General features: G+C 33.4%; 1 protein-coding gene across 1 annotated transcript in view; it reads left to right on the top strand.

Moving 5' to 3' along the window:
- Positions 1-14,553, top strand: part of AMMECR1 (Alport syndrome, mental retardation, midface hypoplasia and elliptocytosis chromosomal region gene 1) — a 102,776-nt gene that overhangs the window by 34,992 nt on the left and 53,231 nt on the right. Inside the window, exon 2 of the mRNA XM_006917267.3 lies at positions 12,661-12,771. Coding sequence (XP_006917329.1) covers positions 12,661-12,771 — 111 coding nt within the window. The remainder of the gene's footprint in view (positions 1-12,660; positions 12,772-14,553) is intronic.

The following is a 14,553-nucleotide window of genomic DNA, read 5'->3' as shown; positions in this document are numbered from 1 at the left end:
TATGGGGAGCTACTCAGAGAAATAGCTCCAGAAATCTGCATAAACGTCCCTTTTATTTTCAGCTGAATATGAATTTGTGCATGTGTTAAACATCTAAGGCATTCAATAGAGACCCCAGAAGGGTCACACCTGAATAATAGGGCTAACGTAGCCCTAGAGTAAAGGGCACCTGGAACCCAAACGAACAGAACTTAAAAACAAGCCTTGAAAAATAATTATCCACAAATAATTTAGATTCATGACAAAATAAACTTCAACATACTGAGAAGGAAGACAGTAAAATAAAAATGCTCAATAATATAATGATTGTAGTATCTTATATCCAAAAATTACTAGATATTCCAAGAGGCTCTAAAATGTGATCCATAACCTAGAAGAAGTTAGTCAATAGAAATGGAACCAGAAATGAAGGTTATAGAATTATCAGACAAAGACTTTAAAACAGCTATGAAAAAAAGAAAAAAAGAAATATAATGAGGAAAGAAATTGAAGATGTATTAAGAACCAATTAGAACTTCCGGAGCTCAAAAGTATAGTATTTGAAATGAGAAATTCACTGGATGATTTTAATAGCAGATTAGACTGAAGAATAAAAGATCGATGAATTTGAAGACATAACAATAGAAATTATCCAATCTGAAACTGAGAATGGAAAAGAAAAAAAGCTTTAGTGAACTGTGGGACAATATCAAGCAGACATATATGCAATTGGAGTCCCAGAAGGAAAGGAGAGAGAGAAATGGGCAGAAAAAAAATTAGTTGAAGAAATAATGGCTGAAAGTTTCCAATTATGATGAAATCTGTAAACCCATAGAAGCTCCATGAATCCTAAGTGGGATAACCACAATGAAAACCACACTATGACTATTATAATCAAGTTGCTGAAAACCAGTAGAGGGAGCATTAAAAAAGAAGCTAGAGGGAAAAAAAGATGCATTCACATGGAAGAACAAAGATAAGTCGTATGTCTCATTAGAAACAGTGCAACAATACAAGTGAGAAGACAATGGAATGATATCTTTAAATTGCTGAAAGAAAAAAAAAAATATTGTCAACATCAAATGCTATCTCCAATGAAAATACCTTTAAAAGATTAAAGCAAAAATAAATGGAGCACGTCATAGGGAATGCAGTTAGCATTAATGTAATGGCTAGATAGAGAGCCAGAGGAGAGAAAGAGCAATAGAGGGATCGTTTTATAAACTATATAAATGTCTAACCAATGTACTGTATGCTTGAAACTAAAAATTAAAAAAAATAAATGAAGGCGAAATACATTTTTTTTTCAAACAAACAAACTAAAACAATTGTCACCAGTTGATCTGAACTACAAGAATATTAAAGGAAGTTCTTCAGGCTGAAGGAAAAATGATACCAGATGGAAACTGGATCTCTACAAAGTAATGAGTGCCAGATAAGTGTGATAAGTATGAAATAAATATAGCTTTTTCTCATTTTAAAATTTATTTAGGACGTGGTTGCATAGTATAGCGGTTAGCACGTCTGCTTTACATGCAGAAGGTCCTGGGTTTGTGCCCCAGTGGAGCCACTGTCCATGGTCTACAGCCATACCACCTTGAACAATCCTAATGTCTGATCTCGGAAGCTAGGCAGGGTCGGGCCTGGTTAATACTTGGATGGGGGACCACCTAGGAAGAACAGGTGCTGTAGGCATAAATAATAATAAATAAAAAAAAAATTCTTTAAAAATTTAGTGATTGTTTAAAGCAAAATTAATTATCATGGAATTTATATAAGGTATGACCATAGCCTCAAGGGATTAGAGGAGTGAAATGAAAGTGTGCTGCGAAGGTCCTTATGTTATATATATAGTGATGTAATATTACTTGAAGGTAGTTTGCAGTAAGTTAAAGATTCATCATATATATAACCTGGAACAAACAACAAAAAGGGCACAACTAATAAGCTCATAATGGCAGTAAAAATAAATATTAAATACACTCATTTAATCCAAAAGAAATCATTAAAAAAGAACAAATAACAGATTAGAAATACAAACAAAACAAATATCAAGTGTAAACTTGATAGACAAATATAGCCATATCAAAATGACATTAAATATAAGTCTAAATACTCCAATTAGAAGGCTGCATAAAAATGCAAGACCCAACTTTAAGAATAAAGACACAGGTTAAAAATAAAAACATGGAAAAAGGCATATCATGCAAACACTAATCATAAGAAAGCTGGAGTGATTTTGTTAGTGAGACACATTAGACTTCAGGACAAATAGTATTACTGGAGATAAGGGGAACATTTCATAATGGTAAAGTAGTTCATCAAGAAGACAACAATCCTAAATGTATGCTCCTAATAGAGCCTCAAAATACATGGAAAAAAAAAAAAAGGTATAGCTGAAAGGATAATCAGACAAAACCAAAATTTGGGTTGGATATTTCAATACTCTCAACTCAGTAATTGGTAAAACAAGTAGACAAAAAATCAGTGAAGCGATAGAAAACCTGACCAACACTGCCAGTCAACTATACCTAATTGACATTTGTAAAGCACTGGACCTAACACTACCAGAATACGTTTTCTTTTCAAATCCACAGAGTATATTCACTAAGACCGTATTCTGGGCCTTAAAACAAGTCCCAGTACATTCAGAAGACTTGAAATAATACGAAATATATTCTCTGACCAAAATGGAATTAAATTAGAAATAAAAATACATCTGGAAAATTCTCCAATACTAAGAAAGTATACAGTATACCTCTTAAATCATGAGTCAAAGAAGAAATTGTAAAGGAAATTAGAAAATAATTTTAACTGAATGGTAATGAAAACACAACATTGAAATTTGTGGGATGCAGCTAACAGTGCTTAGAAGGGAATGTATAGCTTTAAAATAAGGAAGATCTAAAATCAGTAAGATTCCACCTTATGAAGCAAGAAAATAAAGAGCAAATTAAACTCTAAGAAGAATAAAATATTAGAAGTATAGAAATCTATGAATTGGAAAATAAAAGAGAAAAATCAAATCAAAAGCCAGCTCTTTGAAAAGATAAATAAAAATTGATAAATCTATAGCTAGACTGATAAAGATAAAAAAGAGATAAAAATACAAATTAACACAAGTTACCGCTATCAGGAATGAAATAAGGATATCACTACAGATCCTATAGATATGAAAAGGATAATAAGGGAACATTGTGAATAACTTTATGCTAACAAATTCTACAACTTAGAGGAAATGGAAGAATTCCTTGAAAGACACAAATTACCAAAACTGATTCATAAAGAGGTAGAAAATCTAATCTTAACATCTATTAAAGAAATTAAATTTGTGATTTAAAATTGTAATTAAAATCTAAGCTCCAATGATTTCAAAGGTGAATTCTACAAAGTAGATATGGAACATATAAACCAAACTTGTAGAAAAGAGAGGATAAAATTCTTCCCAGCTCATTCTATGAGCCTGGCTGGCATCACCGTGATACCAAAAACTGACAGATGTAAGATAAACCTTCACCTTTACCTCACAGTACACAAAAAGCAACTCATAATGTATTGTAAACCTAAATGTAAAAGCTAAATTTTTAAATCTTCTAGAAGAGAACAAGTGAAGATCATGACCTTTGGATAAAGATTTCTTCTATTGGACACAAAAACATGAGCCAGAAAAGAAACATTGATAAAATTCAACTTCATCAAAATTTAAAACACATGCTCTTCCAAAGATACTATTAAGAAAATGAAGATGCAAACCACAGACTAGGAAAATATTTGCAATACATGTATGTGATAAAGATTGGTATTCAGAATATATTTTTAAAAAATATATACAACTCAATAAAAAGACAATCCAAATTAAAAACGAATTAACGAGTTGAACAAGCACTTCTCAAAAGAAGATACGTTGTAAATGAATATTAACCACTTGAAGAGTGCTCAACATCCTTAGTTATCAGAGAGCTGCAAATTAAAACCACAATGAGCTATCTATCCCTACACATTAATTTGAATTTAAAAAACAGACTATACCAGGTGTTGATGAGGATGTGGACAGCTTTTACACAATTCTGGTAGAAATGTAATTGGTACAGCCAATTGGAAAATTGTTTGGCAGTTTCTTATAAAGTTAAATATACATCTACTTATGGCTCAGCAATTCTCTTTGTAGGTAGTTACCTAGGAGGAATGAAAACTTACATTCCCACAAGAACTTGAATGCAAATATTATCATAGCAGCTTTATTTTTAATAGCTCCAAACTGCAAGCAACCCAAATATTTATCAGTGGATGCGTAGATAAATAAATATGGTATATCCAGTCAGTGTAATACTACTCAAAAATTAAAAAAGGACCAAACAATATAGATGAATATCCAAAGTATTATTCTAAATGAAAGAAGCTAGACAAAAAGACTGCATATTGGATGATTCCATTTACATAAAATTCTAGAAAAGACAAAACGATAGTAACAGAGAATAGGTTAGTGTTCACCAGGTTCCAAGAGTATGGAGAGGATATTGATTGCGAAGAGGCACGAGGGAACTCTATGGAGTGATGGAAATGGCCTATACTTTGTGGTTTAGGTTACATGGTTGTATACATTCGTCAAAATTGAATTTTACACTTAAAATGGGTGCTTTTATTGTATATAAATTATACTTTAATAAAGTTGATTTTCTAATTAATTTTTTTCCAATTACAGTGATGGTCAATATTGTTATTAGTTTCAGGTGTACAGCATAGTAGTTAAGACATTTATATCTCTTACAAAGTGGTCCCCCCAATAAGTCTAGTACCCACCTAGCACCATACATAGGTATTGCAATATTATTGACTATATTCCCAATGCTGTGACTATTTTGTTGCTGTCAATTTGTATTTCTTAATCCCTTCACCTTTTTCACTCAGTCCCCTATAACCCCTCATCCCATCTGGCAACCATCAGTTTGTTCTCTATATCTATGAATTTGTTTCTGTTTTGTTTGTTTATTTATTTATTTATTTTAGATTCCACACATTAGCGAAATCATATGGTATTTGTCTTTCTCTGACTTATTTCTCTTAGCATAATACCCTCTAGGTCCATCCATGTTGTTGCAAATGACAAGATTTAATTCTTTTTTATGGCCAAGCAATATTCCATTGTGTATATCTTTTTATCCAATTGTGCCACATCTTTTTATCCAATTGTCTGTCAGTGGACACTTAGGTTGCCTCCATATCTTGGCTATTGTATATGAAATATCCTTCTTTGTCTCTTGTTATAGCCTTTGTTTTTCAGCCTATTTTGTGTGGTATGAGTATTGCTACCCTAGCTTTTTATTTGTTTCCATTTTCATAAAATATCTTTTTCCATGTCTTTACTTTCAGTCTGTGTGTATCTTTCAATCTAAAGTGGATCTCTTGTAGGCAGCATATGTTTGAGTCTTGTTTTCTTATCCATTCATCCACCCTGTCTTTCGATTGAAGCATTTAATCCCTTTTCATTTAAAGTAATTATTGATAAGTATGTAGTTATTGCCATTTTAGTATTTATATTTTTGATCTTATAAAGTTGATTTTTAAAAGGAAGCTCTTTGGAGGTGAGGATGTCAATTCCATTTTCAAACAAACAAACAAACAAACAAACAAACAAACAAACAAAACCTCAACCTCTTGGATGTTCCTGAGAGGTTGAACTTCAAAATATAGTCTTAGTTGAGTACTTTGTCCCTAGATCTTGCCTTTCTTCTTCCCCTTAAAATAATAAGGGCTTGCCATATTCCTGCTACAAAGCTGAGTCGATCCATCAACTTTCTCTCAAAGGAGCAAGTAATCTAATACAGGACCTTAAAATCAAAAGAGTTATTTTTCTAAACCCAGAAAACGTGAAAAACATACATAAAATAATTTTTGTTACAAGTCTTATTTATTAAGCTGGCACATTTCATTGGATCTCCTTGGAATGGGAAACAAGATAAAAATCTAGAATGAAGAAGCTGGATAACTTTCTATATTTTTATGTTAGTGTTTAAATCAATCAGCATATTTATTTCCTATCTACTCTTTCTGGTCATTGAGTGGGTTCTCAGGGTAACACAAGATGGTAGAAGATAGGTCATTAGCTGGGGAGGTAAGATATAGGAATAAAGACCAAGCCAAACCAAAACAGAAAAACCCTTAGTTGTCTTCATTGTTTTGCTTGAAGTGTTATGAATTCCCCTGACCATCTGGTGTCCAAATTGTCAAATTGAAGTCCCAAAATGCTCTTCCATGAAAGTTTTTAATGATAAAAAATGAGTTGACTGTATCAATCGTCATTCTAAAACTCCTGGATCTAGTTACCCTAGTCTCTTAGTTTTGCTTATATTGAGTTTAGAAATCTTAAGACTTTAGCAGAAGGTCATTGTTTTTGCCAGGTCTGTCTTATATTAAAATAATTAAATCTTTTCATAGTAAAGGCTGAATCTCAAACCTTAAAGTTTTTTGAACAAATAGTTTCAGAATAAGAACTCCAAATATAAATTATTTCAGTTTGGAAGTCTATAGCAACTTGTCATTTAACATTTATTTTATCAGTTAGATTTTCACATAATAAAGATTTGTGGTTTGTTCCTGTTATCAGAAAAAAACAAAACAAAACAAAACAAAAAAAACAGCTATTTCATCCTTACGGTGCTACCATGTATAAAATTTAATACCCACTGCAGTGTAAACTAAGAGAAAAATGTGTGCAAATACGTTATTTGTTTCCAATGCAGGTAGTCTTTCTCATCTAATTTGGGTCTATAAAAAGATAATAAGACAGACTATCTCAGTGTATCAAGTCTGAAACTGAATTTTTAAAAAAGTTTACTGAAACTGTTGATTCGGTCTTGCTAATAGGAAGAAATGGTTCTTTCAGTTCAAAAATTGGCAGAATCAAGCTAATCCCTTAAAGTATTCTTGTGACTTGGCTGGTTGCAAGTTGGTGGTGATTACCCTTGATTTACAAGACAGAAACACTTTCATCTTTTCTAATCATATGTACGACTTTAGACTGCCTCTCTTACTCTGGCATTTGCCAGTTAAATTAGCATTATAAAAATGGTGGAAATAATATAATGTTGCTATGATAGAATTTCTGAGAACACCAGGTAGAGAGAATACTGAAAGATTGCTAATTCCTGATTCCCATTCTCAGATATTTGTGATCTTCTGTGCTAACCCATGCAGTCTGTTTAAGCAGTGTCTCTTACTTTTCTGAGCCCCATGGGATACAGGCCATATACAAAGGTTGGAGGGAAGAGTGTGGTATAAGGCTATAATGGAGATTTAGTGTATTTTCCTTATCTGCAGTAAAGGACACGTGTGGGTTTGAAAGTGTAAAGTGCATCAGAACCTTACCTTCCTGCCACTTCATTTACTCCTTCCTATTTTTCTTTTCAGGGCTTCTTATCAATTTCAATTTCAAGTTATCTGGAAGAGTTAAGCCTCATTCATTCATTAATGATTCATTCATTCATTAAAAAGCCACAATAAGTAATACAAATTACTTAATCAGATGGTAAATGGATTTAGCAGAAATTTATAGATATTAGCTAGAACACCTGAGTTTGATGAGGGCTGGCTAGACAATAGGAGAAAAATGAAGAAGATTGAGGGAGAGTCAGAAAGGGTATTGAAAGGCCTTCATGTAGATAAAATGGTAGGTTTTGCTATGAGCTTCTAATGGGAATAGTGTAGAAGCTTATAGATTGGGTCTAGTGATTCTGGCTGATCCAGCATTTCCAGTTTGTCCTGGTATCTTCTCAGCAAATCTCTCTCAGAGGAGGAAGAGATTATGCTTACCTGTGTAGTACTGTGTAGTATTATAAGATTTTCCTATTCTTTGGTATTTTAGAAACATATGGTTTGGCTATAATTTTTTTTCCCTCTGTACTGGGGGAAAACAATTAAATCAGTAGTAAGAAAATCTGGAGAACCTGACAGATTCTAACACTAGCCAGTTGGTGACTCTGCACTTAGTCTCCTTGGATTGCTTTTGTTTTTCACCTGTAAAATGAAGAGGAAGTAGATAATCTCTTTAAAGTTCTTTCAACTAATAACAGATACATTATTAAACTGCGTGCTAACGTTTTTGTTAGGGATTTGCTATGGACTGAATTGTGACCCCACAAAATTCCTGTGTTGAAACACTAAACTCTAATGTGACTGTATTTGAAGATAGGGCCCATATTGAGATATTTAAGGTTAAATAAGGTCGTAAGGGTGGGCCCTGATCTGATAATGTCCTATAAGAAGAGACACTAGAGAGCTCTTGGGCATGCTCACTTGCTCTCTTTCTGAATGCTCAGAGGAAAGGCCATGTGAGGACAAAGCAGCCATCTACAAGCCAGGAAGACAGCTCTCACTAGAAACAAGCCTGCTGGAACCTTGATCTTGGGCTTTGCAGCCTGAAAACTGTGAGAAAATAAATTTCTGTTGTTTAAGCCACATAGTCTGTAGTATTTTGTTATGGCACCTCAAGAAGACTAATACAGAATTTAACCATACCGAGTACATTTTTACAAATTGAGTCTATATTTTATATGATTTGTAAATTAGATGTATAACTTCTTTGTGTTGGAATAGGAAGTGAAAGGTTTTAACCTGATGGTGGAAAGAAGACCCCACAATTTCTGTTTTTCTCTGAGCTCCTAGATCCTGGGAAATTATGGTATTGAGTTGGATGTTATGAGTAATTTAGTTGGATTATTTTTGAGACAAGTAGCAGAAGAACCTGAGCATAGTTGAGAAGCAATTATTATTTGAAGGCAGAAGAAAAGAACCAAGCTAGAGAGCTTCTCTCTTTAATGGTATCTACCTACAATATTAATAACCTTGTTGAATACCCCTGTTGGAGTAATCATATTGATGGGGATTGATAGCATATAGTTAATGTTACCATCTGCAAACCTCATTCTGAAGAATCCAATGAGCAAATTGCTGGAGTGGTGGCTTGCAAATATCTAAGGCTGTCTTTTTTTTTTTTTTTAACCTCTGTTTTTGCCTTGGTATGGCAGGGGAGATAGGATTTATGTTAAATATAATTAAGTAAATACACCTGTTTCATAGTTGTATCCCACACACATATTTCTAACCTGTTCTGGTCTGCATCAATGGGATAGTCTCAAAGGGGAGCAGAGGAAGTGGCTTGCGACTTGGACTTGGGAATATCTTGCTCAGATTTACATTGCTTTTCTGTGCTGTTGCTGATTCCATGCAACTTTATTTCCCTGAGAGCTACTACTATTGACCTGATATTATTGGCTGCAGGCTGGCAGGGAGGATTCACTTAGAATAGGTGGTTACTTCCTGTTCTTGTCTACAGACTTGGAAAAATGGAGAGCGTTTACTTTTCTCCAAAGGTTTCTCAGAAAATAGTGGTACAAATGTTCTGAAGTAGGAAAATTCCTTAAAAAGCTATGTCTGCTCACCCTCAGATAAACATTTCCATTAATATTTCATTTCATTTTGAGCTCCTTTCTAGTTTGTAATATTTTTTTCAATGTATGTAGGTGGCCTTAAACCATATGGTAAAAGTATTTTCCAAAAATATTCAGTCTCTGTCTTACTATGAACTGTTTTCCTTATATCCTTGCCATTGAGCAACTCTTCTCAACAGGCTCAAATCCTTTTCTCCTTTGTTCTGTCTGTGGTTATGTTGATGTTTTATGTCCTTTTGGGAACTCATACATGTTTAAATAATACATTTAAGAATGAAATTGCCTATTTCTTCCTTCTGTGTGTTAGGAAAAGAAAACCTTGGTTGCTATTTTTAGATAATATGTATTGAATGTCCCCATAGTCATTGCCCCATACAAAGTAGTTATCACACACAAGATGCAATCTCTTGTGGTCCATTATGTTATTCTCTTTCTGTATACTTTAAAATTCTTAACTTTACAAGTTCTTTTCTCCATTAAATGTTGCTTATAGGTATTTTGTTTTTTTTTTTTAATTCCATATATGTATTCTTTATAAAAGACATTGGATGCACATTTGCAAATGAGATATTAGAGTCCCAGATTTTGAAGGAGTAGTTTTATTCTGTCTACTGAAAGTCTGATTTCTTCCATCTTTAGGCATCTGTCCTAAACACACTGGGGTTGTCAAGTAGCAATTTCTCCCATCTTTGATACAGCTACTTCCCCACAATAGCAACCCCCAAATTGGATGTTGGTAGGGAACAAGGAGAATGCAGAAAATTCTGCATCTGCCTTACCTTTTATGAGGGCTCTTGAGAACACTTATTCAACAGTGCCTAAAATTCATAGACTGTTCAATCTAGAAGAGACCACAGTGCTGTGCACTTTTATATCTCCATGCTCTTACTTACTATGAAATGCCTTCGCTCCCAGGCTGCCTGGCAAAAGGCAGCTTATCCTCTAGCACCCTACTCCATTAATGTATTATGTAACCTTCATCAGTGTTAGCATAGCGTTATAAGAAATTGTATATAATTTCTCCCATGATGTGTATGAATGTCCTCTAATGTATTTCATAATATAGTGTTTAATTTGTGTTCTTTTTCATTTACCCTACAAATTTTGAATCTTTGCTTTAATAGAGAGGATTGTAGTAAGAATGATGTATATGTGTGTGTATATACATAGAGAGAATGGAAGGCATTTTTAAAATGACTTTAATTTCTTGTGTTTTTGATAGGAAATGAATATACTCACACTTTTAGATTTCTCACTCAAGTCACTGAGAAAGAGAATATACCACTTAGCTCTGTGTTATTGAGAAACCATCATGGTATTTTGAAGACATGTTATATATGTTACAGTGTGATTCACTTTGTGCCGAGTCTGCCAAAGGACATGTCTTAGAGATATTTTATATAGACGTTGTTATGGGAAAGGATTGATATCCTACTGTTCATATAATGGTTGCTTACATTGACTCCACCAAATTAGAAAATGAAAAACGAAGAGGTGAAATTCATCTTTAAAGATAATGTGTGAATTTTAGGATATTAGTATTTTATGGGTAATAGAAAAAGTGAGAAAGTAATTCCATCTAATTCTTGTCTTTCTGATCTACTATTAGCCAAGAGCAGTTAGAGAAAATTTCCAGCTGGAGCATTAGAATCTTTCTTCAAGTTCTAAGATATTTAGCACACATGATGTAGAAAACGGAAAACCTGGTATTTACATTTTGCTTTTTGCTTTAGTACCCTTCGTGTAGATCATTTAGCACTTGAATACTGACATCGACAACAGCTTGGCCTTATACTTTAGTCATCTTTTTCAATGCTTCTGGGCATTTGGCTCTAGGAAGAAGGTAATTCTTAGTACTGTTCCCTGGTTTGTATATGTTGTTTATTTGGGAACCTGTCTGCCACTGTGGCTACCCGTCAGAACTCAGCACAATTTAAATGTTTATGGTGGGTGATTGAAGTGCTTGAACAGGATATCTTTTCACCCAACCCCTGATGACTAGACTAGTGGGTACTTTAAAGAATAAATGTGTTCTCCAGCTCAACAGCACATTATAAGAAATGTATGACATACAGTATGTCCCCCTAAGATTTAAATTTTTAAAAGTTGAAATGTTTCATATTATACCAGTAATACTCTGAATGAATACTCATATCAACACGAACCATCCCCAACTGTAGGGTGTTTATCTTTTGAAAAATGTCCTAAAATGTGTAAATTAATTTATTTCATAAAAACTGACATATAAAGTTGCTTCTAATGAAAATAATTGCTTTTAGTCATTGCTAATAATTGAGGCTGTTGGTAGTTTGCTTCAGAATGCAAGAATCAACTGTATTACATTTCATTTAAAACTACATTATTTTCTTGATGTCATTGTATTATAATTGATAGTTTGATAGTTGATGCTTGAGAGATTATATTTATTGGCAATAATTTTATCTAAAAGTTAAAATGAATTTTCTGGTTTCAGAGTATTACTTTGTTAATGTTTGCTGTTATCCTTCACCTTTCAGAATGCTAAGCAGTTTTCTAGGCCAAGTTGAAGATGATCAAACTCGATAAAATTTTCTTCTATTCCAGTAGCTTAATTATGTCATTTTCGAAAAAGTTTATAGCACTTATTTCCTTTTTTCTTGTTGTAGTTGGCTGTGAGCATGCCTGCCTTCTGTACCAGCTCCTAGAGAGCAACACCTATTTTTCAGGCAACTTTATATTTCCAGTAACACCTTTCATGGTACTTTGCCCCAATATATTTAATATTTATTGAAATTAGTGATTTCCTCCCTTGTTTTTCTGAATTAGACTTATGAATCAATTAGTAACTTGAGGCTTAAATGAGGAAGCAGGCAGTCAGCCATGATGGTTAAAACTCTGTAGTCAAGATTGCCCAGGTTTGAGTTCCTACTTCATTATGTATTAATTGTGGGACTGGCTCATCTGTAAAAATAGGAATGTTAGTAATAACACCAGCCTCCTAGAGTTTGTTGATAAGGATTAACATAGATAATTTGTTTAAAACATTTATTATGCTGCCTAACATATAGGATATGCTCAATACAATGTAGCTATAATTATTGCTAACTGCAGTCCCATTAGACTAGACCCAGCCCCTTGAGGGCCTGTCATTTGGTCTGTATATCTCAGGCACCAAACCTTGCATATAGTAAATCCTCAGTACATACTTGCTTGAGTTGAATTGATTGATTTACCCTATTTTTATCTTCCATTGCAGCCCACTGTTTGTAACATGGAAGATTGGTCGAGACAAAAGACTGCGTGGATGCATAGGTACTTTTTCTGCCATGAATTTGCATTCAGGACTCAGGGAGTACACACTTACCAGGTGAAGACCAATTTTTGTTGCCTCTGCTTCTACATTAAAAAAAAAAAAAACAACTTATGAAACTTGAACCTCATTATTTAACTCCTTTTCCTTTACTGAATTATTAATATTCTTGACTCCTTTCATATCAGATTATTTGACTATTTGCCTTATCTTGATAAAATGATATTGATATATATTATCATAATATAAAATACTGTGATTACATGTATGTCTGCCACAGGTGTTTTAAAATGTTTTTCTTTTCTTTCAATGGCCAGCTTATTTTGTATAACTTGAAATATCAATGACCAAATGTCCGTGGGTTACCAAAATATATTATTTCCATAATAATATTGTGTCTTCTTTGTTAGGCTTTCTAAAAATCGTTGATATCCATTTCATCTTGCACATTTTGTTACACTTTTATGTGCTTTTGAAATCGAAGGGAGAACCTAGGAAGAAAGTGATGCCACAGCCTGGCAACATAATCATGCACATTTACACTTTACCCAAAATTAGTTGTAGCTTACATATTTTTTTTTTTCATCTAACACAAGGACAAAGCAATGAATGCCTCATTATAGTTTTTAGGACTTTGTTCCTAATTTCTGAACTCAAAAAGCTATCTAGCATGCCATCTGATTTTTTTTTTTTTGGTTCAAATTTAGATTTCTAGTGAATTGTGTTCCAAAGTTATTTCAAAAAAAGAAAATTCCTTAAATAATAAGCTATTAGTAAAGGAATTTCCTGTTTTTGTTCATGTTTCAGGGTGATTATCTGATATAGTTTCTATAGTTGTAATGTGCACAGTGTCTGTCCAACAAATTGGTCTCTGCTGACTCCTGGTACTTGGAGCAGCTTGCTTAACCTCCAGTAGATAAAGTAGTAATTACAGTACATCTTTTGTTCTGTATATTTAATAGGGATATTAGGGAAATGAAGTAATAATCACTGCTTTGCTTCAGGATTAATGTTAGTAGAACGTTCATTATTTTACTATAGAATTGCATAAATGCAGTTCATAGCACCAATTAATAAAATGCTGGTAACTGAGTTTAGTATTCTTTCATTTGAAGATGTAGCTCCACAGCTACAGGGTTTTCTTAACTTATAATGAAGCCTAGAAAGGAAAGCAAAGGCTTGGAGAGCCACATTCATTCTTAGATTTTCACAGGAATTAGAAAATTGTTGTTTGGATTTGATTAAATAACATATAGGCAGTAAAGGGGTTGAAACACACATTCTGGGAATAACTACAACTTGCTAAAGATAGTGTAACTGCTAGTCCAGGCATATTCGTTTTTTGTTGTTGTTGTTGTTGTTGTTGTTGTTGTTGTTTGTTTTTTCCTGACATGAAATACCATGGACACATTTTGGGACTTTAGCAAATTCTTCCAGTGACTACCTCTTTGGGACAGGTGCATATGAAATTATACTTTTAATAGCTAATCAAGGCAATTTATTATACATTTGCTAATATAAGTTGTTATGAGGAACACTGGTTTCTTGGTACTGCCTGAAAAAAAAGGTTCTATGTCCAAATAAATTTTGGAAGCACTGGTTAAACAAATTTAAACAGCTCTGCGCACTGCAGGACTTCTCAGAACCTTTTATGTTAACAGTGTTGTATATCTCTAAGAGAGATAGAGAATGTAGCATTTCTCAGACTTCAAATTTTTTGAGTACAGAACCCGTTTGTCCTTCTACCCCAGTGTCTTATGCCTTTAGTGTTCCAAAGAACATATTTTCAGAAACATAAGTCTGTTCTAAAATTCCCATTTTTCTTTATAGTTGGGAAGT

This window comes from Pteropus alecto, unplaced genomic scaffold (assembly GCF_000325575.1).
Source record: "Pteropus alecto unplaced genomic scaffold, ASM32557v1 scaffold107, whole genome shotgun sequence".
Classification (NCBI taxonomy): Eukaryota; Metazoa; Chordata; class Mammalia; order Chiroptera; family Pteropodidae; genus Pteropus; species Pteropus alecto.
Note: the sequence above shows the minus strand (reverse complement) of the source record. Positions and strands in the feature narration are given on the sequence as shown.